Source organism: Capra hircus, chromosome 17, assembly GCF_001704415.2.
Source record: "Capra hircus breed San Clemente chromosome 17, ASM170441v1, whole genome shotgun sequence".
NCBI classification, from domain to species: Eukaryota; Metazoa; Chordata; class Mammalia; order Artiodactyla; family Bovidae; genus Capra; species Capra hircus.
In genome coordinates this window covers 3,671,772-3,699,575 of record NC_030824.1, presented here as the reverse complement: position 1 = coordinate 3,699,575, position 27,804 = coordinate 3,671,772, and the positions used below count along the sequence as shown (strand labels likewise).

The 27,804-nt window shown below is 57.0% G+C and overlaps 1 protein-coding gene across 3 annotated transcripts in view; it reads right to left on the bottom strand.

The window, feature by feature from the left end:
- TTC28 (tetratricopeptide repeat domain 28) overlaps positions 2,572–27,804 on the bottom strand; it is a 574,371-nt gene continuing 549,138 nt past the window's right edge. For 2 of the 3 annotated variants that reach the window (XM_018061050.1, XM_018061052.1), the window contains 10 exons: positions 25,444–25,588; positions 20,196–20,375; positions 17,883–18,603; positions 16,260–16,384; positions 13,555–13,786; positions 12,998–13,074; positions 11,735–11,758; positions 11,198–11,327; positions 8,793–8,900; positions 2,572–7,840 (listed from right to left, as the gene is read on the bottom strand). In XM_018061050.1, the coding sequence (XP_017916539.1) occupies positions 6,225–7,840; positions 8,793–8,900; positions 11,198–11,327; positions 11,735–11,758; positions 12,998–13,074; positions 13,555–13,786; positions 16,260–16,384; positions 17,883–18,603; positions 20,196–20,375; positions 25,444–25,588 (3,358 nt within the window). In that variant the 3' untranslated portion in view covers positions 2,572–6,224. The remainder of the gene's footprint in view (positions 7,841–8,792; positions 8,901–11,197; positions 11,328–11,734; positions 11,759–12,997; positions 13,075–13,554; positions 13,787–16,259; positions 16,385–17,882; positions 18,604–20,195; positions 20,376–25,443; positions 25,589–27,804) is intronic. The other variant, XM_018061051.1, reaches the window with a different exon arrangement.

The following is a 27,804-nucleotide window of genomic DNA, read 5'->3' as shown; positions in this document are numbered from 1 at the left end:
GGAGGGCGAGAGTCAGGACACAGAGGGTGAGAGGGCAGGGCAGGACATGAGGGAGAAAAGCAGAAGAATCCGCCAGGCGGTGCAGGGACACGGGTTCGGTTCCCAGTGAAGAAACTAAGATCCGCGTGCCTGGGAGCAGCTAAGCCCACGCGCCACTGCTCCAGGGTCCCTGCGCCTCAAGGGGAAGGCCTGCACGTTGCAGGGGAGACACCTTGTGCCGCAGCCTAGCAGCCAAACAAAATATTTTCAAAATCTTTTTAAAGGTGACTATAAATAAAACATTAGAATACTAATATTACAAAGCAGCACCGTTGGACTTTCCCTGGTGGCCTAGTGGTTAAGACTCCATGCTTCCACCTTAGGGGGCCCGGGTTTGACCCCTGGTTGGGAAACTAGACCCCACACACGGTGCAGCACGCGTCAGGAACTGAGAGCAGTCCTGCTGGCTGGCTGTAAGGGCCCAGCACATGCACACCAGAGCCTCACTAAGGGCCGGCCTCTCCTTCTGGGAAGCCTCAAACTTCAGACACGCGAATTCTCCACCTCTGACAGATTACGTAAATCGTGTTTTCTAAGGTAACAAGGACCACACAACTGTGCTCAAAGATCCTCCGTGGCGCCGCGCTACCCTTGCATCTTTTGATCTGCTCTGCAGATGATTAAAGTCACTCTGCTCTAGCAGGAACGGTTTCTTAAGAAGCGGCTGGACTGCATGGAGTCCCCCTCACACTGGCAGGCCCGTGTCAGTGCCCCTAGAGTAGGAGTGTCCCGGGTCTGCCTTCTTGTGTGATCACAGGGTGGACCTTAGGCTCGGCGGCACCCAGTTCTCCGAGTGGGACGTGCTCCGTAGTTCAGTGCTGATCGCTTTTCCGTATGTGAGTGTGTTCACAGGTACACCGCTTAGGGGCAGAGCTCTAGCCCTTGGCAATACCGCGTGTGTTCATCAGTAGACACAAGCTCCAGTGACTAACACGTGGATGCACGTTCAATCTACGTTTTCCTGGTTTTAATGGAGGAGGAGATGGCAACCCACTCCAGTATTCTTACCTGGGAAATCCCATGGACAGAGGAGCCTGGCAGGCCATACAGTTCACGGGGTCGCAAAGAGTCAGAAATGACTGAGCGACTTCACGTCTTCCTAGTTTTAAAGGCATAGGAATTTAATGGTCATTGTTTTATTTCAGATTTTTATGTCCAGATTCATATATTAAATGGGCCTATACTATTTCTTATACTATCTATTGATCTTAGAATTAAGAATACCATTGTGGAGTGATTTTAATATCTTATTTTTATATTGTCTTAAACCATTTGAAAATACAGAGTACCACCAGTCCCCGAAAGTTTAGTGAAATATGTGTAAAACCTTCTGGGTCTGTATGTTTTGGAGAGCTGGATAAAGGGCAAGGAGTTACAGACACCGTTTTAATTTCATGGGTTCTGGTTTCAAGTTTTCTTTCCCTTTGTGCACCGGAGTTTTTAGTATTTTTCCTAAAAGTTTATATAATCTAATTTTTGCAGTGTAGCTGCTGATAACACTTTTCATGCATTCTTAAATCCCTTATGAAACAGTTGGTGTGTGTGGATGAGGGGCTGTACACTGCAGTGCTCTGAAGCCACGTGCTCACCACTCCTGCATCGGAGGCCCCCACCCCCTGCATTCAGGGGCCCCTGAACTGTGTAAATGTGAATGCCTAAAACACACCGGGTGTGATCTTGCATTTTCACATATTTTGACATAAAAGCATTCACAGTATTTTCTGGTTAATTTCTGCTGCAGCTTTAGCTCTGCCCCCTTTTCCTTCTGTCTCACACACACACGTGCATCTCACACACACACGATCAGCCTCCTCAGAAACTGGTATGGTTTTCTTTTTTGGCAAAGTTTACCCTGCTTAGTCTTCTGTACTGTCTTCTGTGAGTTTCTGTGTGATTCCCTCCCTGTTCTCTCTGGGTTTGTTGTTGTTGTGCTGACGTCAGTCACATGCTCAGTGGCACCTTCCTTCCCAGCAGGCCAGCGCACACTTGTACCACAGCACTGGCTGTTCAGAGCATCCTGCCTCACTGGCTGGGCTTTAAACAGTTACATGTTTAAAATTAACCTTGAAAATAAATATTTAGGTCTGTAATTTTTCTCTAAAAATGCCACTTTCACTGTATCCACTGATTTTCATGAAATTTTAAATCAATTTTATTTTTAAGCTATTCGTAATTTATGTATTCCCTGAAAGTAGCATGTAAGCAGAACTAAAAATAAGTCTATATTTTACCTTATTGGGTGAAAAAGATTGTGGTCTGCTGTGCAAACTTCCAGTCTTGAACAGAACAAATAAGAAACCCCTCTGTCATTAATAGAAGTAAACCACAGAAACTCCCAAGGGGGCACCAGAGGCCTCTGTTCGGATACGGAAGGCCACCTCTGCTGTGCACTGGCAAACGTGAGACAGAAGTATATTCATAAGGATAAACTCCAGACAGGAGTCTGTGTTCATTAATGACACAGTACCGTGTGTACTGCAGAGAAGCCTAGAAAGTGTAGAGCATGCAAAGAAAGGGATTCAGATACGGCACTTAAAACCAAGGGAACTCATGCTTTAATAGACACGGAAATCACAAAGGAAGGCCAAGTGCCTTAGCAATCTCAATAAAAATACCAAGTTCTTTTTACATGGTAAATTTCATAATATAAAAAGTTTAATGCCATCTGGAAACTGTCATTTACAAAAAAAAAAAAAACAGTCCACATAGGCCAAGGATGGCTAACACTGCATACAGGGGCGTGAGTGCCACGTGGGGAAGGCGTGTGAGGAGGGGAGACGTGGCCACAGGTGTCCTTCCACGGGGCATCTCTGAAGGACCTGGCCCAGTTCACAAAGCACATGTACAGGTTCTTTTAGGTAAAAGAACAAAATATGTGATGAAAATTACACAGTTTTCACATTCTGCCTACTGACTAAAAGCAAGCCCGATTATCGTGCGGTGGTTTTTTTCCAGCCTGAATTGAAACTGGCAAAGTGACGGTTCTCCTTGTGGTGGCTGGGGGGCGGGATGGTACTGCTGGGCACCCGCGGCGGTGACCACCTGCCGGCTTCCCCTGGACAGCCGAGCAGATACGGATGCGTGTACGGCGCCGTGTGGGCTGGGGACTGTTGGAAGTGGGTGGAGGCGAGAAGGTTCTCGTTTCTCTACACACCAATACCAAACGATCAGAACGCAAGCCTGAGTGGCTCGCTGTTTCTTGGTAAATGGACCCTGTTAAGATGAGTGAAGCGTGAAGAGTTGCCTGCGTGGCCCACTGGTGAGAAGTAAGATCTGCTACCAGGGTTTGTAGGAGAGGGAGATTTTATTGCTTGCGTATTTGCATCTGATGGAGCAGAGCAGGGGCAGGGGTTCCAGTTTCCTGAGCTGAAAAAGAAGTCCTGTCCAATGCTGTCTGCATACAGCAACCCAGCGACCCCTTCCACGTGGGGCGGGGAGCCAAGGACTCCTCCAGGGCCGGTCCCTCCCCTCCATAGGGCTCGGGTTCCCACCCACCCCGTCAGTCTGTCCACAGCCCGTCCACAGCCCGTCGGCCGCTTTCTGAGCCTAGAAACAGAACATGAGCCGGGTGTGTTTTCTGCCATCTGGACCAGGAGTCAGCAAAACGTTTTCATAAGAGGTTCTGTGGACCAAGAGGTAAAAATCACAATATTATGTAGATAGTTATATAAATATTTTAAAATGTAAAATCCATTGCTAGCTCATGGCTGTAAAAATCCAGGCCTCTGACCAGATTTAGCCTGGAGGTCATTTGCCAACCCCTGATCTGTACAAAGAAATCTGCAAATTACACAATCTCACATAATTTTTAAGTGCATCCTTTTTTCAGGGAAGCCTAAAAAATTCACTTTGAGTTTACATCCATCTCACTTGAATAGAAAACACCAAGACTGACAGTAAACAGAAAGAAGTGGCCGTTGGTCTTGATTTTATCATCTTTGCTTTCCTTCATTGAAGCTTATATCCAGGACCAAAAAAAGAATCATATATTCCATTTGGCTTTTGAACATGAAACCTACAACAACAAATGTACTTAGACTAAAACCAGGTTAGGGTCCACGCGTCCTCCTAGCTGGCTTGGTAACCAGGAGAAGCGGTCTGGGTGGTAGGGGGCTGTGCTGGAGGTGGGCACCCAGGGCCGGAGCACAGACCGGCCTTTCCTCCAGGGCTCCTTGGCACTTGGGAGAGAGGCTGAGAGGTGCTGAGAAAGGACGAGCCTAACTGTCTACATGCGTGTGGATTCAGAAATTCACTTTTGAGGTTTGTTTCTTGTTATTGAGGACCTGATTTTGCTATCTAAATGCACAGTGCTATAAACTTGGCTTTCATTTGCTACATTGGTACTTTTATTACCATTTACAAAAGACATAAAGACAGCCTCATAGTTGCTTGCTTCTTGATAAAAGTATTTCTCTTCCAGTGTTGGGATCAGGGTTAGGATGAGAGGGACTTCCTTGCTCTTGTCAACATGGCTGTTGGGTTAAACACAAAAAGTTTCTATGACGCAGCTCAGGAGAGTAAGACAGATTGAGTATATATTATCTTTCCCTCTTTGCAGAGTACAGTGAGGAATAATAGACAGGTGGTCAGTGTGAGTCAAGTGAGGCCTCCCCGAGGTTAACCCCCCGGGTGTCGTCGTCAGTGAGCCTGCTGCCAGGCCCCGCTGTCCTCTCCCCGGGGCTGGTGTCCCGGGACCAGAGGCTGCTGCCTTCTTTGGGTGGACCTTCACAGTCAGGAGGAGGTAGGAGTTCCACTTGAGAATCACCTAAAAGGGGCTCATGTTCTCCAGCTAAACTTGGCACTAATGTGATTTTCAGCATTTCATTTCCTTATAAAATAAGTTAATGGTTACCCCTACCTAGACTGTTCTTCTGTCTCGTCCTGGCTGGCGGCAGTATCAGGGAACCATCATGGCTGTAGAAAGAGTCCCTCTTTTTTTTTCCCCATATGTCAACACGGTTAAGACTCTCTCTCCCTGTTGAGCAGTAACTCAGAGTATATATCCCAGCAGAGGCCCTGCTTCTGAGGCCGTGGACAGTAAGGGTCTGTCCTCAGACCACAGGAGCTGGGGCACCGGTCACACCAAGACGGGAGTCACATGCAGCTCACAGGCGGGAGGTGCTGGGACTGTGGGAACCTGGCAGCAGATGTAGATAGGAGGGGTGTTAGAAGCCTGATGTTGGGAAAAGATAATAAAAGTAAGCAGGAAGTAAAGGGATAGGAGCTGGAAGGCTAGATTCTGGTTAAGTCTAGTTAGCCATGGGATTTTTTTTTTTTTTTTTTTGCTATTTTTTTCTTCTAAGGAAACTGAATAATTTCAAACTCCCCCCCCAAAATTTGATAATTACTTATTGATGACTATTCAAAATTTGACATTTTAAAAAACTTTTTGAGCTTTTAAAAATAATAGCTATAAATGCAAAGTACTATTGATAACAAAACCAAGTTGTTTATCCACGTACAAAAAAGGTCAGTAATGTTTTAAAAGCACAAAGTTGCATTTTAAATCACAATTGCATAGTTCTAAAATGCCTGGATAGGAGTTATGTAAATTTTCAAGTTTGGTTGACCATGGGGCTCCAAGGACATTTGTAGAGCTCAGGAGAGCAGAGTTCAGGACGGAAGCACTATTTCCAGGTGAATTATTGCATCGGTTCTATGATGTTACAGTACCGTGAGACCAGAATTGCTACAATTTAATTACAAATCATTGGCATTTTTAAAACCGGTATCTTGTTTTTTTGGCTACTATAACAACACTTTCATGTAGAATTCAACTTAGATTTTATGTACCCCAACCAGCACCTGAAAGCCTTACAAAAGCTCTGTATTCTGTGTATAAAAGGTACTGCATATATACCTCTTAGCAAAATATGTACTCCCTCTCCTCCCCTGCCCCAGAACCTTGACCATTTTTGTACAAAAGTCCTATTGAAGAATCGCATCAAAGATGAGAAGAGGGAGCTCACAGGTAAACATTTGGTGACGTGTGTAGAAAATTCCGTGCGCGTCCTGTACCAGCTCCACAGAAGTCCTGGCTTTTGGTGAATCTGCCCAGAGTCCCTGGGGGCCACCAGTGGGCGGGGCGTCTGGGCGGGCGGCGCACGCAGGGCAGCGGAGTGAGTGCGGAGAGCCCGGCTGGGCCGCTGCGCTCCGGGTTGCCGTCGGTGGGCATAGAAGATGCTTTAGCATTTAGAGGAAGGAAAAAATCTTCCTGGGGACAGAAACTTGTAGCCGTTTCCAGAAGGAAGTCTCAAAGGGCGCGTGGGAGCCGGGGCAGGCGGGCGGGCGGGCAGCGGCAGCGTGCTCAGCGAGGTGGTCTCCGTGCGCCAGTGTCCATTGGGCGGGGCTTTGGGGGGTGTTTCTCCACGTCGCTGCAAAGACAGCTCCTTGAGTTCCAGCTTGTCTGCGCCCTCCTCCTTCTTGTTGTGCCGAGGTGACAAATTTAAGAGGCTGAGGACATCTCTCTTGGAAGTCATGGTTCCAGGGGCCCCCCGGAATATTTTCATTGGTCCCGTGGAGTGCTGGGGTGTGCTCTGCCAGAACATCTTCAGGTTGTGGACGGCCTGCACCTTCTCGTCGATGGCCGCCATCTTCAGCTTGTCGAGGTCGGGGTGGTCGGCGGGGCTGGACCGCGCGGAGCCTGCCGAGGAGTAGGAGAGAGCCGGGGACGGTGCACTTCCGGCGGGAGACTGGTGGCCTGAGCTAGGGGACATGTTCCTTGGAGATTTGGAGATGTGAGCGCTGTAGGGGGAGCTGGGGTACTTCAGCTTGAAGAGGGGCTGGTCGCTCAGGGAGGTCTGCGAGTCGGAGCCAGGCGACGGCCGGCCGCTGTGCTGGCTCGGGCTGTCTTTGGCGGACGCCTCGGAGGCGGTGGGGCTGCTGTACCCCGAGCTCACCTTGGGGAGGGAGGAGCTCCTGGCTGGGGGCTTTGGCTTGATGGTGACCGGCGACGACGGCGGTTGGCTCTTCTGGTGGGAGAGGGCGGGCCTGCTGAAGGCGCTCGTCTCTGACGCTCGGAAGACGGCAGCGCTGTTGGGCACGGAGACGCCGTCTTCAGAACCGGCGCCCTGACCGCCGCCCCTCTGAAGACGCTCCACTGCCATGAGATGGCTTTGTGTCTCCTCGAGAATCTTCTGCGCCAGCTCTTGAGGGTCAAGCTTTGAGTTGCTTTCTTCTTGGGACTTCACGGTACTATCTGTTTCTGTGCTCGACTGGTCTGATTCTCCCGTATCTGAACTTGCTAGTTTTCCAACTTTCTGGAAGGGTGAGTTTGGGCTGGGAATCAGAGTCATTTTAACGGGAGAGTTTGGAGTGCTTGAGCTCACCGAGACTTTGATGCCGCCCGCTGTCCCCACGCGGGCCTGCTTGTGGTCGGGTGAGAAGCCCGTTGGTGGGTCCTCCTGGGAGGCCGCCAAGGGCTCCGTGCTAATGATGGAGAACCCCTCGTACTCCTCCTCGTCCTTGGCGCCTGCGGGGCGGGCGGGCGGGGACAGCGGGCTGCAGGGCAGGGCGGCGCGCGGCGGGCAGGTGTTCTTGGACCGCTCATAGTCCTGCCGTCCCCGAGGGACCGCGCCTTCTGATCCCCCATCAGGCTTGGAGACGAAGCTCATGGAGGAGGCGATGGAGCTCAGGCTGTACACAGAGATGGCATCTGAGGCTATGCTCTCCGCCCCGGTCGGGGAGAAAGGAGGGTGCTGGTAGCCCAGGGGCAGAGCGTTGGAGACAGACTGGGCTGAGGCCAGCGACTCCAGGGAGGACGAGCTGTCCAGGCTGAGGCGCTTGGGCAGCTCGGTGGAATCTGCGACAAAGGAGCACAGTTAGAATTCTCTATGGTGTTGACTTTTACAAGCATCCTCATATGCATAGAAGCTAGTTATACACAATCTGAATTTGTCTCAAGCCTGCAAAACAGTCCTGTGGGAAAAGGTAAGTCTCACGCTGGGGACAGAAACAGGAGAGGCCCCCAGCGCTGCAGGCCCAAGGCCCCGTGGCCGCATCACCCCACATCGCAGCGCCCTCCCTCCCACCTGCTCAGAACCCGCTCCAGACAGGCTTTTGTCTCCCCAGCTCATGTAAAGGTCATCAGTGGCCACCACCAAACTTGGCATTCACTGCCCACTTCTGCACAGATCACACCCTTGGGGTATGAGCCTTCCCCGGCCCTGCCTCATCTGTGACCTTGACCCCGGGAGGGCCCACAGGACAGTCTTGTTCGCCTGAGCCTTGTGGGCACGTTAATGTCTCCACTCTGGACTCGTCTGACCAGCTGCCTATGCATGCGTCCAAGAGGGAACTCAGACCCAGTGCTCATGCACCTTCACCGTCTCGGCAAAGGCAGCCCATGCTAGCAGCTGTCATCTCTAACCCCTCTCTCTGAGCACATTCATCAGCGGGCTTTGCTGGTTGCCATCAAGCCTTGACACCAACAGTGCCAGCATTCAGCCTCACTCCGCCCCTTGAGGGCAGGCTTGCCCCAGGGTTTGAAAACCGCCCTGCAGGCCCAGCTCTGGGTGCCGCCCCTCCCGCAGCACCTCTCCTCCGAAGCCACCTGCACTTCCTTGTCCCTTAATTTCCTCGTCTGACATATACTGTGCATGTGCACACCATAAGCTGAGGTCCAGCAGTATAGGGAGCTTGTTTTTTGGACATTCCCTGACATACAGCAGACATTTGCTCACTTAATTCTTCCCCTTCCCAAACCATACCCAGGGCCGTGCCCGTAGCTCCTGAGAGCTGCAAGGTGCTCTTACCGAAGAGCGCGAGCAGGGCCTGGAGCGCAAAGTGCATGGTCCGTCGGTTGGCTTGTTTCCCAGTTTTCAGGATTACTTCCTCCTGACCGACCTCACAGAGATCAAAACCTAGAGAAACAAAGACCATAAACACCTGCCTCCTTGGGGAAGCTTCGCGGGCCTGAAAAGGATGTGCACTCTAGGGCTTCTCACCCTGTCCTGGGGAACCTGTGCAGACCCCTCGGAAAGCCCTGCCTGCACATCGGTCCCAAGAACGTCAGTCACGGGCACCCCTCACACCTGCAGGGGCTCCCCTGACCGCTGTCCTTCCACAGAGCGCTGGCTGCTGCCCTGCCCTGCCCTCTCCAGAGAGGAGCTGGGAGTAGTAAGGCTCCTTGACACTTGTCCCCACAGGCTCTGAGACGAGCTTCTCCAATGCTGCAGAATCTGTTCTGGGCTGGAGCGCCCACCAGGGACTCGCTCCGCCCCACTGGAGCCCACAGGGAACAGCCCCGAGTCTAATAAGACCCAGCGCGGGTACAACAAAGGCTGGGCGGCCGCCTAACAAGCTGTTGCCACAGCACTTGGACTCACTGGGGCCGTGGCGGAGGCAGCCAGCAGGTAAGGACCTAAGGCCGAAGGGGCTCGGCTCAGAACATCTTCACTTAACCTCCCAGCAGATCACTGAGCTCTGCTTCAAACAGTGTGGACACTTGGGGCCAGCAGCAGCCCAGCGCTCCCAGGCCCTTCCCTGCCTCACCTCAGTGTTCCTACAGCACGGACCCCAGCGCCAGATGAGAAACCTGTCTTTTTTATTCTTGTAATTCCTGTGTTGGGCCTGGGAACTGGACTCAATAAAGGTGCCTTGAACTCAGCATTCTGGTTGCTATTGGACATTTCCCCCTCTGAACTCAAAAATAAACAGACCCTGAAACCAACGGGAAGGTATCTGAGAACTCAGCACTTAGAAAATGAATGACTAATAACGTTTTAGTTTAGAATCCTCTATCAAGGGGACTTGAACTGGTTGTCCCAACAGAACTGAGTTCTCTAAATAAGTCACAGCCTGTGACTTGCCGAGGGCTGGAGGGGGTAGTTCTCCTGACTCGCCCTTGAGTATCAGTGGGATTCAGAAAGTAGAGGAGCATCAACAAAAAGCACCCAGGACCCCAACCCGAGAGCGTGCCAGCAACACAGCCTGTCCCCGGGAGGACAGGAGCTCCTCCTCCTTAAAGACCTCAGCTCTGGCCTTGCCTCACCTGCAGCCTCATACAAGTGAGACCCATCCTGGGTGTGGAGCTAGTCCTTCTCAGCCCTGCTCCACTTGCTCATGACTACGCTTACTAGATATAAATGTACTATGTTTATACCAAGAAGGCTATGTTTTAAGTCCACAAGAAACAAGCAAATAATAAAAATCATACAGGATGTCAGAGTACCTACTGCCAGGGGATTTGGAACCCCTGTAGGGTTGTGTGGGTTCCCTCCTTGCCTCCAAAGAAGGTGGAAGCCCCCAAGTTGAGATGGGCTGGGAAAGGTCATTTAATGGGCTAGAAAAGGTGCCCAGGCTTCCCACGCAGGAGGAACATTCCCACAAGGCATCAGATCCCCACTCCCTCAGACTAAAAACTAAGGGCCTCCCACCAGCATCTCGATCCCAGGATCTGCCTCTGTGTCCCCTGCCCAGGCCTCAGGCTCTTCCCTCGGCCTGGATCTTTCCTCCACAGGCTCTGGGCCTGCGGGGCTCCTGGCCATCTCTGTGGCCCTGATGCTTCTGTCCGTGCCGGGGTTCTTCACTTCTGAGCTGCTCCCCTTAGACTGCGTCTTTCTGTGTGTCTGTCTGTCTGCCCCTCTGGTATGAAAGCTCTAATAAGAGCAGGACCTTCTGTCCTGTGCTCACTGCTGCCTCCCCCGTGCCTGCGGCAGGACGGCACAGCCTCTCGGGGTGATTGAGGAGGAGACAGCAGTGGTGCTGGAGCTTCCTCAGCTGGCCCACAGCGCTGGAGGAGGAAGTGTCCTGACTAGAGGAGGATCTTGCAACAGGCTGTCCTAGGTTTCTGTGGTCAAAGGCAGTTTCAATTGTATTTTTTTCTCTGCCAAGTTTCTGTAGCCAGTGATAGAGCCCAATGTTGAAATCGTGACAGCTTTCTTTAGGCTGTAGTCATGGCTTGACTCCCAGCAGTTTCATCTTAACACGATGACTCTGAGTGTGAGGAGGAAATAATCTTGTAGGGGATGGGGGGCAGCCGGAAGGCCGTCTGAGAGCTGTGCTGAAGCACCAGCCCTCATGTTAGCCACTGAGTAATAAACACGGAAACAACACTAAGACCCGAGAGTCTACCAACAGCACCCAACAGAAACCAGGAGAGAAACAAGTTAAAAAGAAAGGTGGAAGGAAAGGAGCCCCTTCGCGGACGCGGGCCTACCTAGAGCCGCCAGGAACTCGTGGCAGCCGGGGAGCCGCCACAGCTGAACGCTGATGGAAACCTGGATGGGCGCCGCAGCGAAGTCCTGCTCCTTCTCGCCAGCCTGCAGCTGCACCAGCACCTGGTGGAGCTGAGCAGGGAGAGCGTCAGCCTGCACCAGCCCGGGGCTCGTCCCTAAGCTGCCCGCGCACTGGGCACAGGCACGGCTAACGGCCTCCTGTGTGTGCAGCACCTCAAGTTCTTTTCACGGGGCCTCTGTGCCTGCTGCCCTCTGTCCTCTCCGTGGGAGCGGGGGGGCTCGGGGCGAGAGGAGGGGCAGGGGGCTCCCAGACACCTGCTGAGCGTGAGCACTCCCCCCGGGGCTGCTGGCCTGCCGTTCTGAGGGAACTTGAAAGGTCAGATCCAGAGCAGAGCGGGCGGAGCCGGAAAGGGAGCCAGAGCCGAGGGCTGGGGCAGCCGCCTGGGCCAGCAGCACGGGGCGGGGCGGGCGGGTCGAGGGGCTCACCGGACAGCAGTGCCACTGAGAGTGGTACTCACCATTCCAACCACATTCCTAACAGCCTTCGGCCAGCAGAGTATGAGAGAGAGAGAGAGAGAGAAGAGAGTTTAGACTCAAGCACAGGCTGTTATGCACCACACGCTGATCACTGCTGTAGGAAGCGGGCTGGCTCTGACCCGGCGGGGAGCGGAGAGGAGCGAGAGTCAGCAGGGACACAGGAGAAGGCGCAGCCACCCCCCCGCCAGACGCCCCAGAGGTCGCCGCCTGCCCTTCCTTGCCAGGAGGGGGCGGGACTGCGGGCCCTTGTGGCCACTCCAAAGCAGTCTCCAATTCGAGTGGCTCAGAAGTGCCTGCCGTCCCGGGGCAAGGGCTGTGGAGGTCCCCGTGCCACCAAAAGCAAGAAAGTAAGCAGTTGGCTCCAATGCTCAGCCTCACCCTACACATGTGCCTCTAGCCTTTTCTCTTGGAAGAGCACAGGCTTGTAGCCCTGAAGTGTCTTCCTGATTCTCCCCAACGAGCAGATCCTAACGCTTATTACGAAGCGAGCAGAAACTCACGATCAGTGAGCTACGCTCGGAATCGGGGGAGAGGCGCCAGGGCTGAACCCTCGGAGCAGCTTATTTCTACAGATAAACAGCTCCACTAAAAGGAAATCTGCTGATAAAGACTAATAATGTATATTACTTTGTCAAATTATTACACTTCAGAAAACCGCTCCATCCTCTTCAGGGGTCACTACATTGTCACCAGGGGCTTGTTCCAGACCCGCACAGGCCAAGAGGAAGATCTGAAGCTCGGTGGCCAATTCAAGAACGGCCTACATGATGCCAAGGGCTAGAAGCCTCCAGTTCTCTAAATCAGATCTACCTTCCCCTAAAAGAAAGCATTTCGTGAAGAACTTGCTAAGCAGTATCTTCCATGAGAGGTGACTGCTCACCACTGCCTCAGCGGTGGTGCTGTTTCAGGCAGGGGTCACGCTCTGACCTGAGAATAAGTATGGGAACACCTGCTGGCTTGGGGAAGTGGTGGTCAGGGGTGCCCAGTGCAGGAGGCCGCTGGATGCAGAGGTCAGGAAGAGCCCTGAGACCACAGGGGACTGGGGCCCCTTGGGCGTCCTCTGAGGCCCTGGTGCAGTTGGCACTCAGTGCCCAGAGAGGGCCTGAGAACCAGCTCCTCCGTGCCGGCCGACCTACCCCAGCGCTCGCCTCTCCCTCATCCCGAGGGCTGAGCTTCCTGTCTGGATCGGAGCTCTGTCCCCCAATGCGGCCCAGCCCCCGGGCTCCGCTTCCTGCTGGACTCACCCGGCTGATGAGCTGCTCGCCCGTCTCCGAGGCTGTGATGAGCTTGCAGAGGGCTTGGAGGGCAGGGTTGGGCAGACCTACGGCAAGGAGGAGGTGGCGTCATCTGGAGGGGCACGCTGCACCCACAGTCTGCACCTTCCTAGGGGAATGCACCCCGAATGCTCAGCTTTGCTCCCACTTTCAAAAGCTCAGCAGAGCCAGACAGTGTGTCCAAGTCCCACCTGGATGCTCTCTGAGAAGGGCAGCCAGAGGCTGCACATGGTCACCCCAGGATCCTGACTGGTCGCTCAGGCAGCATCACCCCCCGCCAAGCGATGCAAGAAGCGGAGCCCTATGACCCCGGGTTCAGCCACAGGGCCCTATTGGGCCCGAAGCTGCCGACAAAACGTTTGAGCCGCTGCTGTCTACCCTGCGAGGGGCAGAGCTGGGGGTCACAGATGGAAGCACCGGGCCGGAGGAGTCTGCGTCAGGGACTCCGGAGACCCCGGCTCCTCCCCGTCCAAGAGCAGCGGGAACCACAGCCCCCCATGCTGCACGTGCTGCCGGCCGAGGCTCACCCAGCAGGGACTGGATGGTGCTGCTGCACTGCTGGAGCCGGTCGCCCGGGTCGGAGGTTGGGAAGAAGACGGCCGCTGGCAGGCCACTGGCCGGGGGGTCCAGCCGGAAGCCCACAGCAGTGAGGAGGGCCTGCCAGCCGGGGATGCCGCCCACTTTGTTCTCCACGCTCTGCTGGGACGTGTACATGGCGTTGCGCTGCCCATTCTGGATGCGCTGCAGCGACTTCTCCACCTGTGGGGGAGGGGGGAGGCGCTGCTCTGGGCGGGCGTGGGGACCCTGGTTTCTCTCCAGGTGGCTTTTGGGGGACACACAGCCAGTGTGGGGAGCGGTGCGGGGCTGACGGCCACACCCAGGCCTGAGGGCCACACAGCAGCAGCCAGCGCCCCGCAAGGGAGGGACCGCCACTCTCAGAGCCAGCGAGGGCTGGGGGCTCCGAAGAGTCCCGGCCCTTCCCTAATGTGGCTCCAGGCTCTGGGCACCTCCACGCACGTGGGAGATCTGTCTGGAAACCCATCTCCTGCCCAGGGCCTGCCCCAAACCCTGCAGGCTGACTGCCCATCACCAAGACGAACCCTCAGGCCTTCAGGATCCCGCACACACACGAGGCGGTGCCCTCACTGGGCCTTGTCCCCCAGCCCTCCGACTCCTCTGCCTGCGGCACTGACCTCTGGACCCTGTCCTGCGCGTTCCGGGGCCGCCAGGTAACAGCCCCTCAGCTCTCCAGGAGCCTCCAGGGCGCCTGCAGCAGTCATGCACCTTCCCTCGGCCCCTCGACTCCATGGGAAGCATCGGTCGGTCCTGAGACATCCCCTGCCCTGCACGCCCTGGCAGGGACAGAGCGCTGTCCAGGACGCCCCCAGAGTACAACCCGCGGGCGCTGGGCGATGCCCCGGCTGCCCTGTCGTCAGGACTCCGTGCTCCCACTGCCTTGGGCCCAGGTTCAACCCCTGTGAGGGGACTGGGCTCCCACGAGCTGTGCAGCTCAACAGAAAGTAAGAGAAAAACAGACAGCATCACATCTGGAGGCACTCTGAGTGTATTCAAGGTTTGAAAACAACCCTTGGCCAGGTGAGCCTGCTTTTAGGAACCTACCCTGTACCACTGTGTTTCCCAGGTCCAGACTGTAGGGAACCCCCTGTAGTCAGGGCTCTACGCTCCTACTGCAGGGGCGCGGGTTCAGTCCCTCACCAGGAAAGTGGCGCATGCCGCAAGGTGCAGCCACAAAAGGAGAGACCCTGGGGCGCTGGGGGCTGACTTCACAGGTAGGAGGAAACATGAGTTTCCGGGCAGGACAGATGGGCAGCCAGCTGCTGTCCCTCGTGCTGGGCAGCCCCTGGGGACACTGTCTGCTAGATAGGTAGGGAAGGACTGGTAAATTCAACCCATGGGCCCTACATTCATCCCCAAAGATGAAGCCGAGAATGAGGCGAGAACCCTGGGTGAACTTGAGGGGCCCTGAGGCTGGATTCCAGCCCTGGGAGGCAGTGCCAACACCTACAGCCGGGAGGGGGGCACCGCCTGCCAGTGTCCTGGTGCTGAGCAACTTTACGTTCAGCTTGCAGGCACAGGTTTAAAGAAGAGACCTTTGGAGAAGGTCTCGCCAAATTCTCAAAGCACGTGAGTGTGTCTACCCAGTGGGGTGGGGGTGCTTCCTTGTGTCCAGCCCGAGAGCTGTCAGAGGTCAGCCTCCAGCAGTGCTGTCCACATACTGACTTTTTTTAAGTCTGAGAAAACCTTCAGACAGACCTGAGTAAGAAGCAGCTGTGGCTGACCCGTCACTGGAGCCTGCCCGGCCCCTGGCCAAGGCCGTGTCCACTCGGGGACCCCAGGAGAAGCCTTCGCCAGCTCTTCCCTCCTCAGCTCCTCTGAGCTGCCAGGTGGCCACAGGGGGAGTGTGGGCCTTGGCTTTGGAAAGAACGTGGATGTGGTGGGGACTTCCCTGGTGGCTCAGTGGTAAAGAATCCCCCTGACGACCCCCTGGAGGAGGAAATAGCAACCCACGCCTGGGAAACCCCATGGACAGAGGAGCCGGGAGGCTACAGTCCATGGGGTCGCAAAGAGTCAGACCCAACCGAGCGACAACAATGGATGCAGGGTGGGTTGCTGCCATGCGCTGGACAGCGCCTGGTCTTTCTGGCAGAATTCAAGGACACTAAGAATTCTGAATTATTTGAAACTGCCTCTAGGTTATCAAGATGAAAAGGTGGAACAAGTTTCATGTCACTCCTGGCTTGGTTTACAACCTTTCAGTTCTGTGGACGAGCAGGGCCAGTCTTGAACTCTTCCAGCTGACTTTAGGGAGAGGCCAGTATCCTCTGATTATACCAGCTCTCAGCTACTGGGACCCTGTTGAGTGCCAGCTACTCATTTCTCTAGCCCTCAAGGTAACCTTGAAAAGGTACATTTTTATCCCCTTCCACTTGCAGCTGAGGCTCAGAGAACAAGGTCATTTGCCTAAAGCCACATGGCTGGAAGTGGCTGTGGTCAGGCCTTACTCCAGAATCCCACTTGGCTGCCCCTGAGGATGGTGAGCCATGGGTGACCACCCACCATGCCCACCGCTCGGACCAAGTGACTTGACCCACAGACACTGGGGACAAAGTCCCCTCCATCTGCTCGTCCCCTGCCCCCACGGCCGCGGGACCCCAGCCTCACTGCTGCTCGAGCATCACAGCCGCCTCCCCGAGGGTCCCGCGCCCCTTACCAGGTGCAGTAGCACTCGCAGGGCATCCCGCGCGCGCTCCGGGTGCTGGAGGATCTCGGTGAGGGCCTGTCCGATGAGCGAGGAGGGACTGTTGAGCTTCACGTCGCTGCCGATAAGCATGAACCCTGTGAGGACATGGAAGCACCTCAGGGCGGTCCCTCCCCACCCCAGCTCGTACACAGAGAGTGAGCAGGGCCCGACCAGGGCAGCTGCTCCAGGGGCTGGACCAGGGCAGCTACGCACGGGCAGCTTGACACACCCCCACCCCCACTTTAAGAAGCAACGCTGTCTGCTGGGCAAGCTGCTCAGGAAGGTGCCCCTGTGCTCCTGCTGTGCTGAGCAAGCCAGGAGGCGGCCCTCCGCTGGATCAGCCCCCATCCCAAGGAATAGTCTGCCCTTTTTCCCTGAAATTCACTGGTGTCTGCTGGGATGGAGGAGCGGTGTGCTCGACTCCTCAAGTCACCAGAGGAGGGGACAGGAGGCGGTTCTCCCCCAGACAAGCAAACGGAGCCTGGCTTGGGGGAGCCGCATGTCTGCCCTCCTCCTGCCCCACGGCTGCTTCCCCAGCACCCACTTCCGTGCATGGGGCCTGGGCCTGGGGGAGGCACCGCAGAGCAGCTCTGGGAGCTCTAGCTCCTGCCCCGAGTCACGGGGGGAAGGGCTTCTAAGAAGGAATGCACCGAGGCTGCTCTCCAGGCTGACAGGGCAGCACCGGTAAGCACTTTCCCCCGTAACAAAGCTGGCTTTCTGCTGTCACCGAAACGAAGCTGGGACCGAACACCACTTCCACGAGCACCCTGACAAGTTGGGGAAGGGGTCCAGTCAGGACTGCGGCCACGCACAGGGCTGGTCCCCACAAAACCTGCAATAATACATCCTGTGGGACCTTGGGGGGCTATTTTTAAACATATAAATGAATGGTGTATTTTTTTGCCGTTAAAGTGTAAATGTTTGAGAACAGTGTTTCTGGTGTTCCTGTTTTAGGGGTCACTGCAGCATGGGTAGGATTGTGGCTCAGCTAATAAAGAATCCGCCTGCAATGCAGGAGACCTGGGTTCAATCCCTGGGTCAAGAAGATCCCCTGGAGAAGGGAAAAGCTACCCATTCCAGTATTCTGGCCTGGATTTTCCATGGATGCTATCGTCCATGGGGTTGCAAAGAGTCAGATACGATGGAGCAACTTTCACAGCTACAACGCAGCTCAGGTCACACAGCCTGACACAAAGCTGGACTGAACCCAAGTCCACCGACGACCAAACCTCAGGTCTTTCTACGGCGCTGACTGCTCCTTCCTACAGTCTGGGAGTCACAGGAAGGCTGTAAATGGAGCCCCCAGCACCCACTCGACACACTTGGACAGTGAGCTCTCCTGCTGCTCCCTGCTCAAAAGACCACTTTCCTATCAGGCGAGTCAGGGCTGACTTGGCAGCAGGCCAGAGTCTCAGCCGGGGGACTCTCCTGGAGCCTCTGCACTGTCCTTTCCTCAGGGTTCCCTTCCTCACACCCCACCCCAAAACCCACTAGCCTTCTGACAGGCGCCCGAGCCCCTGCCCCCTGCCCCCCGCCGGGCGCCCAAGCCCCTGCCCCTTGCCCTGGGCCCTCTGACGGCTCCTGAGCCCCTACCTGCCCAGTTGGAGGGGTGTGAGAAGGCCTTGCTGCTCTGCACCACCTTCATGGCCTCGCCCAGCGCCGCGCTGGCCTTCAGGCCGTTCAGCAGGGACGAGTACAGGGCGTGCAGGAACATCTTGGAAGCGGCCACAGGCACGGGCCACAGAGACACGAGGACGCACTGAGCGCCCGCCGCCAGGAAGGCCCGCGTCAGCGCCACCACCCCGTCGGCCGTGATCCTGCTGCTGGACTCCTGGGAAGAGCCGAGCACCACCAGCTTGACGGGCAGGCGCAGGTCCAGGACGTCGGCAGCCGTGAGCAGCAGCTCCTGCAGCGGCGGGCAGTCCGAGATGCTCTCGCCGTCGCTGGCGTCGTCCTGCACCCGCAGGGACTCGGGGATGGTGTAGGGGTGGCCGAAGGAGCTCTTGCCGCCTGCAGGGGCGCCGTCCACACTGGGCGTGAGGACCAAGGCCGACAGTTTCCAAGAGATGTGGGTGGCAAAGTGGACGCACTCGGCCTGCGTCAGGGCGCTCATGACCCGCTCTTTGGTAGCCACGCTGCCCACCAGCGGCTGGCAGCCCAGCAGCTCGGAGACCATGTAGGCTTCCTCCTCGGCTGACGGCATCGGGCCCCACAGCCACCTGTCCATCACCGCTGATGGCAGCTTGGGGTTGCCGACCACCGCTGCCATGGACGTGGAGCTGGAATAGGTGGGCGGGCTCTTCCTCAGGTGAGACTAGGAGGGGAGGAAAGGCAGCGAGCACCCGTCAGGGCTTCTCCCGGCACCTGGAAGCCAGCGCAGGTGGGGCCACGTCCAGCATGGCCCACCTGTCCTCCTAATAACCTCACTCACTCCACTTTTCAACACCTTCCTGACACAGTGCACGTCTGGCTGAGAATCACACCTGCTGTGACAAGCTCTTGGAAAAATCCAGACTAGACAGGGGGCGGGAAGACCCCATGCTGTTTGTCAAGCGGGGGCAGGGGTGGTGGTGCTGGAAGCGGGAGCAGGGTGTGCAGGGGTGCCAGGTCGCCTGCCCCACATCTCCCGCAGGTCCCCCTGTGAACCCCTCAATAAGGGGGAGCCCACGCCCGATGCCACAGGGGCGGCTTTGTCTAAACCCGCAGAGAGCAAGTCACTCTCTGGGGAAACGGCCAAATTAAGTCCTATACCACTGAAACGATCACAATCCCCCTCAAAAGAGAAACATCCCCGAATTCTAAAGTCAGCATAAAGAAGCCCAACAAAGTTCTGATTTCGCCCCACAGTGCCTTCTGATGCATGGAGGGGACACATCAAGTGTCAAATTATTTAAAAATAATTTTCTGGCGCTTCCACCTGCTGCTGCCTTCAACTCTGGGAGAGAGCACGGCCTGTGGGGAGCCTGTCGGAGGCGGGGCTGTCCCGTCCCTGCTCACCTCTGCCCCTGGGCGCCTGGCATCGGGACGGGGCAGCCCTCAGGCCAGATGCACAAAGCTCGCTCCTCAGTGGGATTCAGTCAACCGTGGGCACAAGGAAAACTTGGAGAAAATAATTTCTTTCTCCTTGAACTGAATCTGTCCCATGTGAAGGATGATCCAGTAACAAAAACAGTCAAAACTAAGATCTCCAAAGCCCATGGGGCAGAAACTGGCTCGGCGGAACCCTGCCAACAGCCAAGGAAGCGGAGGCTGAGGTGGGTCCCATGAGGGCGCAGGCCTGCGCCCAAGCCTGGGGTGGAGTGCCGGGACAGGAGGGAACGCGGGTCTCAGGGTCCCTGGGCGAGCCGAGAGAAGGGAAGAGGGTTCGGGGCTGGCTCCGAAGGCCCTCTAGTCAGGCAAGCAGGGCCAGGGGCGGCAGTGGGGTTAGCCCTGATCCACAGGGGCCCACTGCTGTCCCATGGAGTCTACAGAGTTCACCCTGTGCTGATTCTCACTGAATAAGACTGGGGTCCCCTCTCCCCGCAAGGCCACCCCTCGTGTGGGTTCCTCATCGCCCGCAGGGCTCTTCTCTACTTGACGCTGATCTCATCTGTCTGCCCTCTCTGCCTGTGGCCCCTCCACTGGGCGGACGCAGTGCCCACTCCACAGTCAGCGTGCCAGCGGGCGCGGCCTCGGGGGAGCGATCCGCCTCCATAGGCACTGACCCGCCTCCAGCCCAACTCGGTGCCAGGACTGAGCTCCCATTCTGGTGTCACAGCAAAGCAGCGGAGACAGAAATGTCTCCCGGGCGCCCCCTGGGTAGCGGAGGACTGTCGGGTCAAAGGCTGTCCCCACCTTTAGACAGATCTGCTCTGAGGTCCCCGCAGCCTCTGGCCGTGGCCCAGCTCACCGGGCAGCCTGACTTACCTTGGCCTGCGGACTGAGGGAGCGGATGGAGGGGACGGCGATGAGGGCGAAGCGCTCATACAGGTACTCGTTGGAGGAGCTTCCCTTCAGGAGGGCGAATGGGATGAGGTAGAGGTCCCCCTCCAGGACCAGGACCAGCTGCCGGTGCCGGCCCACAGGGCCGCTGGAGTGCATCAGGCCCTGCGGGGGAGCGAGCAGCTGACAGCCGGCGGATGCCTGCCCCCCAGGGTGCACTCGGGGATGGGGGGCGCCCGCCTGCCTCCCTGGACCCGCCCCGAGGTGGGAGGTGGAGGAGCATGGCCAGGAGGAGACGGGTCCCCCGTCACGGAGGGGGTGTCCCCAAAGATAAGGCCCAGCAGGTCATCTGGATGTGTCTCCAGGAGGCGGGTGTTCAGGCCAAGGGCAGCTGCCCGAAAGCGCCAGGGGGCCCCGGAGCAGCGTGCAGCGGCCTTTCACACAGCACTGAGCACTCGGCCGGGGCGGGACACACTGTCCACGGGTGAGAAGCGAGACCCAGCATGTGGACAGAGGCTCTGAGGCCAGGGCGACATCCCCGGAGGAGGAGGTTCGACTGCAGGGCCTCGAGCCGCCTCGGGGCCTCTGTGTCCCTCCCCGGCTCCGCAGGGCTGCCCCACCCAGTCCCCTGTGACTGGCGGGGACCCTGACCCTGATAGACCCCCGTCGTCATTCCTGGAAGGCCGGGCGGGACCTGAGGGGAGGGTGCACGCAGACCAGACAGACACCTCATCCTCCCACAGAGCTGCTGCTGGAGACTAAGGCCAGGTGACCAGATAAAGAAAGCAGGCGACGGCTGTGAAGACTGGACTGGACCCAGGGTGGGTGTGAATAAAGACGAAGTGGCCACAGGTGCCTGCGGGCCACGGTGCGGGGCCCACAGACCGCAGGCAACAGGTGCCGCGTGGCCCTGAGCCCTGGGGTGCTGGCTGGGGGAGGGTCACAGCCGGGTGCCCCTGCCCTCGTCCCTCTGCTGCCCGAGCTGCCGCGCGCTGGCGGGTGAGCACTGGGCTGAGGGTGCAGGGGACGCTCAGCAACCACGACTGAAAGCTACCAGGACTGTATCCAACCAGAAGTGCAAAGGTCCAAATTCAGCCCACGCCACTGTACTCTCTGAACCACAGGCAGCAGACCACTGGCTCCCCTGGGGAGTCTGAGAAGCGGAAGAATCTGGCCGTGGAGAGGCAAGACCAGAGGGCGGCCAGAGCCAGAGGGGCCCCCGGAACCCCCAGGGTCCATTCTCAGCCACGTCAGCTCCGGGGACTGCTCACGCGCAGGGGCCTCTCTGAGGCCAGGGTGGTGACGACGAGTCTGCACACCCTTGGTGCAGGTGGGCCTCGGCTCCCCCAGAACCTGCTGGGGTCCGGCTGAGACGGGGGCAGTTGAACGTCAGCTTGAATCAACCCACGAGCCCTGACCCCGGGGAGGACGCCACTTGCCCGGCAGGCGGGCTGGCGTTCTCACCGCTTCCGTGGCCCAGACAGCTGGCCGGCCAGTGCCTCCATTCTTCCTGCTCCTTGTCAGCTGTGGAGACGCCTCGGTCCTCAGGTACTGTCTGTCCTTGTGGGAATGTTACTCCAGAGTCCCCAGCAGAGACCAGACAGCCTCGCAGTACCCACCCCACGGGCCTGGTGCCCCGTCCACACTCGGGCATTGAGGGCCAACTGTTCTGTGGACGAGCGCCCCCTGACAACCTCCGAAGCCCCCGTCTTCTTACAGACCAGCCGTGACCAGGAGGTCATCTCCCCGTGAGAAGAAGTCGGGTTACCATACCACTTGATTCATCTTTACAGTCACGACCCGGTGGAAGACACACTCCTCTCCTGACCAAGCCCCTGGCAGAGCCAGATCCCTCCTTGAGTTTTCAGAGGGTAGGTGCTGGGCCACCCCGGAGCTCTGGTGCCTGGGGAGGCCGTGTACTGACCTAACTGACGTGCCCGGCAAGTTGGAAGTCACTGTAGTCCTGAGCCCGATAATTCCACTTAGCCTAAGAGTGGTCTTTGCTCAACAGCAGAGGAGGACGTGGACGACCTTTCTCTCTGCCCAGAAGCATTCATTCCTCCCACTTGTCCAACTATCTTGGCTTTGAAGACCATAAACACAGGGAACGGGATTTAAATACATGGAAATAAATATAAGAAGGACAAAGACCATAACTAGAACAAGCCCAGAGACTTCCTAAATCACGTACAAAGAGTAACTTGACAAATCCTACGGAATGTTTTTGCCTCTGAATCTGGTCCTGGATGCTAGCAGCCCCTGGCCCTGGACAAGGCCCGGTCTGCTCACGGAGGGGGCGGCCGGGGACCTGTGTGCACGACTGGCTTCATGCGGAGCAGCCTGTGGTTGCGAGGGGCTCCTGAGGCGAGTCCAGGCTCGGGCATGAGTTACTCCCCTCCACTCCAGGGTGAATGCCACGGACGTGCACCGGGTCTGGTCCCTCTCACACTAAGCAGGCACACATTTCCTTTGCATCTGAGACAGGATTTGACTTAATGTTTGCTGATGGCTCGTGAGCAGATGGAACGGGGCCTCCTCAACGATAACTGGACACACTTGCCCCGTCCTGACAGCAAAGGACGGCGGGCTTCCAGGAAAGAGCCACGGCGGTATTTCCCTTCAGCTAAATTCAATCAAGTCCTGGTGCAAGCCTGCGGGAAGACATTCCGTTCCACTTTTCATACCATCTGACCTAGTCCCCTAGCAACAGGGCTGCGGCTAAACAAAGGCAGTTGTTCAAATAATTATAAGCCGCATGTGAAGAGGCTAATCGCTTTAGTCTTGAAGTGTCAGTGATTCATAATCTTGGACTTTGGGTTTTGATGTGTATTTTCATTGAAAACGGGGAGAAAGCCTGGCTCCATCTGGCAGCTGACAGCGCGGGAGCAGCGGGCGGTGTTGCCCTCTAGTGGCCTCGGAGCAGAGTGGGACCGGTCAGGACCATCCGCCCCCTCCCTGGCCAGCCCACTGATGGGGAGGGCTGTCCGGGAGCACAGGCCGACCCCTGCCCCGTGCCCCCTCGTGTTCAGGGTGGGGTGCACCCAGCAGCGCCCGGTGCGTGTCAGTGAACACTCGTGGGATGAGGCCAGCTCCTGAGGGAAGTGGGCTCATGGACCACAGTGGGTCCTGAGAGAGGCTCCCCCATCTCGTTTCCGCTGACGGCCCCTGAGAGGTTTCACTCCACGTCTCTTTAGAGGCTGTCTGACTCCTTCACTGTATTCAAATGCCTCAGTCACAAATGAGAAAACTTTTAACATCAGGAACTGAACGTTTTCACCCTAAATGCCTCCTTCAAGATGAGACTGCACTGCTGAGGGTCACACCTATTCTCACGCACAGCTCCTGGGCGCACACATCGGGGACCAGACTTTCCTTCCTGTCAATTGTATAAAGCCATGACTTCAGTCACTGTTCCAATGCGTTTGGGGCTCAAGTCCATACATCTTCCCTTCCTGGCTCCCCTGGAGGAGCACAGAGGTCCAGTCACAAGCAACCACTAATTCCACTGGCAAGTTTTTTATTCTTTAAGTCACAGGGCAAAGTCCTCAGAGAGAAAAACTGTCTAAAAGTCACAGGGCAGATTCAGAAGGGGACCCATAAGGGACAACTCACAGTTGAAGCAGCCCCTCCACTGGGCGGAGATGCTGTGATGGACAGAGGGAGGGGCCGCCCCCCCACGGACCCTGCCCCAGGACTTCTGCCTTCCATACGGGGAAGAGCCCCTCCAAGCCCTGCCTCCTGGGGCCCAAAGGGGCACATCCTCCAGCGAAACAACTGGCACTCAGGTGCCGATCCCTTGAGACACATCCCTGCACTTGAGATCTACCCAGATGTGAGCCAGGCCCAGCACCGGGCTGGGGGCCAGGGTCGGAGGCTGAGCCTCAGAGCTGCCCTACAGGCCCAGTGGCTTACTTCTGCACCCAAACCTCTCGGAAAGCTTACGGCTGCCGTCCAAGAGAGATCACAGAGAGCCCACTCACTGACTTGGGTCTTGGGTCTTCTGTTTTGCATCCAGGCTAGACCCGAAAGCCAAATGCATCTCTGGACCACGTACCGCTGATGTTTTACTGAGTGCCAGCACACACCAGGCCCCGGGCCAGCCGCAGGGACATGGAGACGGCTCTGCTCGGTGGCACGTCCTCAATCGGCCTCCAATGGCACAGGCACCTGGCCTTTCCAGGGGCCTATTACGAACTGGGTGTCTGTGTCTCCCCAAGTTCATACGTTGAAGCCTACCCCCTCAGTGATGGTATCTGGAGGTGGGACCTTTAGGAGATAATTCGGTTTAGATGAGGGCAGGAGTTCCAAGAGGGTCCCCATGATAGGGATAAGAGACCTGAGTGTGCTCACTCTCTTTCTCTCCACCACGTGAGGACACATGAGAAAGCAGCTGTTTGCAAGCCAGGAAGTGGGCCTCCACCAAGAAGCTGACGATGCCAAGCACCCTGACCTGGGACTTCCAGCCCCAGAACCGTGAGAAATCCAGGTCACCCAGCCAGTGGCATTTTGTTACAGCAGCCAGAGCTAACCCACAGTCGTGGGCAATGGCATCTGGTGGGCTTGTGCACGGCCGTTCAGATTCACAAGCTCCCTGAGCCCCTCAGCAGCTCCGCACCCGGTTAGAGAGTCATGTCTGGACGTGCAGAGACCAAGGCCACAGAGCCCCCCCGAGGCCACGCTGAAGCTTCTGGGAAGCACAAGGATGAGTCTTCCGCTGGACCCCAAGGTGGGGTGCATCCTCCCAGGGCAGGGGCCAAGGGTCTGTTCTCGCCAGGAAGGAGCCCCTGGCTTGAAGCTGCTCAGGCGAGGCCCTCGGATGAGCGGTGGGCAGGGGAGCTGACGTGGGCACATCTCCCACCCTGACTGTGGAGGAGATGGGGGAAGGCATGCAGCCCTGGGCCCCTGGACCTCCTCAGGTGTGAGAAGCAAGCAGGGAAGGAGCAGCGTATCACGTGCACCCGAGACTGCCAAGGCCGACCCGACTGCCAGCAAGGAGACTGGCTAGGACCCGAACCTATGTCTGCCCCCTTGGTGCCCAGGACCCCATCTGCAGCCCAGCGGCCCCCTGAGAACAGTGTGGGCGTCTGGAGGCTGACTGAGAAGCCCCATGTCTGGAAAATCCCCACTGTCTCAGGAGCCTGTTCTGTGTCTGGGGCGGGGGGCAGGGGTAGGGGCAGGGGTTGCTGAGCAGGAAGTGATGCATCCTGATACCAATGGCCGGCCGGGCACTTACCCCTTCCATGGGTGCCACGAGCAGGTCGTACAGGGCGCGGAGCGGTGGCCTGGCGAATGAGCTCTGCCTCCTGGGGAGAGAGGAGGTCCCGTCCTTGACAGGCGATGTGGTGTTGCCGACCAGGCTGGTCATGCTCTGGGAGCTCCTGGGGAGAGAAGAGGGGTTGAAGCCGGCAGGAGGCCGCCCTCCCTCTCAGGTACATTCATAGCACCACAAGCACAGACGCACCGCGGGCGGACCAGCTGCACACAACACCTACATGGGCTGTGGAGTTTTTCTGCATAATCAAATGTCCTGAAGCATTGTTCAAAGCATTTAATTACATCCTCGTGTGGAGCGACTGGGCAGGCAAACGTGAGGACCATGAGAATTGGGGCAGTCGCCAATCTGCCAGGAAGGCAGTGTCCCGAGACATGTTAGTGTCCAGGGCGGGAGCCGCAGACACGAGGCTCCTGGTGGCCCCGCTGGAGCCCCAGCACAGCCCGAGAGGCAGGTCGGTTCAGGCGTGGCTGCAGGGTTCTGTTTTGTTTTTAATGTATGGTCCATTATTTCTAGGCAAAATTTTATCACTACAGATGGTATTTTCAACCCCAAGGCCCCAACTTTCACACTCCTGATGTTAGGGGCAGCACACTGACTGAAGCCACTCACCCTGGCCAGGCACCAGAGTAAACATCTGCATGAGTTATTTTATGACAGGAGGTCCCGGTAAGGAACGCAGAACTAACAAGCTACTGCCAACTGGAAGAATTCGGGAGAGGTCCAAAGGAGATGTCACATGTCCTTCCGCCTCCCAGAATCCTTCTTGCTGGCATCCATTCTGGCTGAGCAATGCACGCACCAGCACGAAGAACCCTGAGTCAGACTGGCCAGAGAACCGAGAAACTGGCCCCATCACCATAAAACCCGAGTCTGCAAGCCGCGTGGCAGAGCGGCCCTCCTGGGTTCCCTTTTCCTCCTGCTCTCCCCCAGGGGGCCCCTTCCCAATAGAGTCTCTTGCTTGGTCAGCGTGTATGTCTCCCTGGAGAATTCATTTCTGAGTGTTAGACAAGAGCCCACCCTTGGGCCCTGGAAGGGGGTCCCCCTTCCTGCAACACCGACACAGGGTGAGAGCATTTGCTGTGTCACTGATTCACTGAGCAAACGCTTCCTGAGCTCTGGCCACCTGCCAGGCACTGCTGCAGGCACGCCTGGGGACTGAAAGAGGACAAAGGACGCAGGTGAGAAGGAGGAAAGACAGCGGGCAGGGAGACAAGCCCATTTCCACTGCAAGGGCAGGCTGCCCCTCAAGTCTTGCTGAACCGGCCGTTCAGCCTGGTCGGTGTGGCCTCAGCACAGCCTCCAGTGACAGGCTCCACAGAGCTAGGAGACAGTCAGTGGCCCCTCAACCTTGATTCAGACACTGTGCATGGTTCAGGAGTTTCTGCTACACATTTAGGACCTTAAGACAGAGAGCAGGTCTCACACCAGACTCAGCTAAGTCAGGGCTCTGGACGCAGGACTGGTGGCTCTGTGGTTGTCACCAAAGGGAAAAGCAGAACACGCCCCTGCCCAGCCCCCCGCCAAGCCAGGGTCCTTGACCATCTAAAGAAATGATTGAAAGGTTTATTTTTGAGACCTGGCTCTATCCCCTGGCCTTCCCCCAACCCTGTGGTGTTCTCAGCAACATCCCAACTCTAAACCCTAGGGCTGTGCCATGCCAGGCTGAGGGCACCCTCTGCCCCCACCTGCTCCCACAGGAGAAGGAAGGGTAGAGGACTCGAGGGCCTGGGAGCCGGCTCACGGTGCCCGTCCGTCACCCTCACTCAGAAAACATGTACTCATGAGCGACAGGGGCCGGGACCCGTCTTTGCTATCAGAGCCAGTGAAGTACTGATAGCCCTGGAGTGACGCTCATAGGCTCACTGGATTCCCTGGAATACACCACAAAGAGCATTGCTCCCCTGAAAGAGTGAGCATCAAACCGCCCCCCGGAGGAGACAGTCTGGCATGACACGTGGCGTCTGTCTCAGTGGCGTGTGCGCCTGCTCCTGCACACAGCCTGTGTGCACTCACACCCTCGGGAGCCCGAGCTGCCCCCAGGACAGCATGGGGGTGGAGCAGGGAGCAGCCAGACGGCAGCACCCTCTCCCTGCACGCCCCTCGCTAGACACGCGTCTGCCTGGACTGTGGACTGGTTGCCCCATTCAGGCACCTGGTCTGATTAATCTGGCCAAAGACATCCGGGGGAGTGCCATGTTCCCAGACAACGCTGCGTCCCCAGGTCCTAACAGGAACAGATGAGGTGCTCCCCAAGGCCCTGAACTAAACAGCTCCTACTGGAGAGAGACCAGCTCAGCACCCTGAGCTTCCCTGGGTGCC